This window comes from Calidris pugnax, unplaced genomic scaffold (genome assembly GCF_001431845.1).
Source record: "Calidris pugnax isolate Ruff unplaced genomic scaffold, ASM143184v1 scaffold41, whole genome shotgun sequence".
NCBI classification, from domain to species: domain Eukaryota; kingdom Metazoa; phylum Chordata; class Aves; order Charadriiformes; family Scolopacidae; genus Calidris; species Calidris pugnax.
Window position 1 is genome coordinate 7,479,527 of NW_015094509.1, and position 940 is coordinate 7,480,466.

The 940-nt window shown below is 65.2% G+C and overlaps 1 protein-coding gene across 3 annotated transcripts in view; it reads left to right on the forward strand.

Moving 5' to 3' along the window:
- The first annotated feature begins 410 nt into the window (after window positions 1–410).
- FAM92A1 (family with sequence similarity 92 member A1) overlaps window positions 411–940 on the forward strand; it is a 24,547-nt gene continuing 24,017 nt past the window's right edge. For 2 of the 3 annotated variants that reach the window (XM_014965501.1, XM_014965502.1), the window contains exon 1: window positions 411–520. In XM_014965501.1, coding sequence (XP_014820987.1) covers window positions 489–520 — 32 coding nt within the window. In that variant the 5' untranslated portion in view covers window positions 411–488. The remainder of the gene's footprint in view (window positions 521–940) is intronic. The other variant, XM_014965503.1, reaches the window with a different exon arrangement.

Consider the following 940-nt stretch of genomic DNA (forward strand, 5'->3'; position numbering starts at 1 on the left):
TTCATGAGACCTTTCCTCATGGCCGCCCAAGCCCAGCAGCTCTCCCTCAGAGGCGGCAGAGAGGTGGGCCGCTTCCCCTGGTGCTGCCTCTCTTGCCAAGTCTGGATGTGCACACACACACACAAAAAGAGTATTTACCAAAAAAAAAAAGAGTTTTTTGGTTTGTTTTTTTTTTTTTTTGGCTCGAGCCTTCCCGCTTTCTGCTCCTGCGCCGGGCTGGGCCTTGGAGTTGCACTTCTCTCCGGGGCCAGCCTCAGCCCCGGGCGGGCTCACGGCCTGATCCCCTCGGGCCACCGAGAGGGACGGGGGTGTTCCGACGGGGGTGCCCGGTGCCCCGAGGGCCTCTAAGAGCAGTTGTTGGAGGCCTCCCCGGGAGAGGAGAGGCGGGAGGCCACCCCTCAGGCGGCGGGCCGGGGCGGGCGGCGGGTGGTGTCCATGGAAACCGAGCGCACGCGGAGCGCCGCCCTCCTTCCCGCCGAGCCGCCGCCATGATGCTGCTGGGCCGCGGGCTGGACGCCAGGTAACGGGGCGGTGAGGGGCCGGGCAGGCCCCCGGGTGCTGCTGCCGCCGCCTGTTGCGGATGGCTACCCGTCCCCCGGTCCGGGGGGTTTGTGTAGAGGGGGCTGGCCGCGTCGCCTGGCCTTGCCGGGCAGGGGAGAAGGAGGAGGAGGAGGCGGCCCTGTTCCAGTCAGGGTACCCAGGAGTGGCGGGAGGGGGGGTCTGGGGGCGATGAGGGCCCAGTCCGTCATACGCAGCTTAACCTCCCTGGGGGTGGGGGATCCAACCTTGTTTTCCTGAGGGAAAGGCCGCAAAACTTTTCAAGGCTTGGTGTACTGCGCAGAGATGAAGACTTGCTAGTTTATTTGGGCCTCTTGCTGATAATTTTGTGGCTGCTTCTAAGCGACCACAAATAATTGGGGGGGGGGGGGGGGGGGGGGGG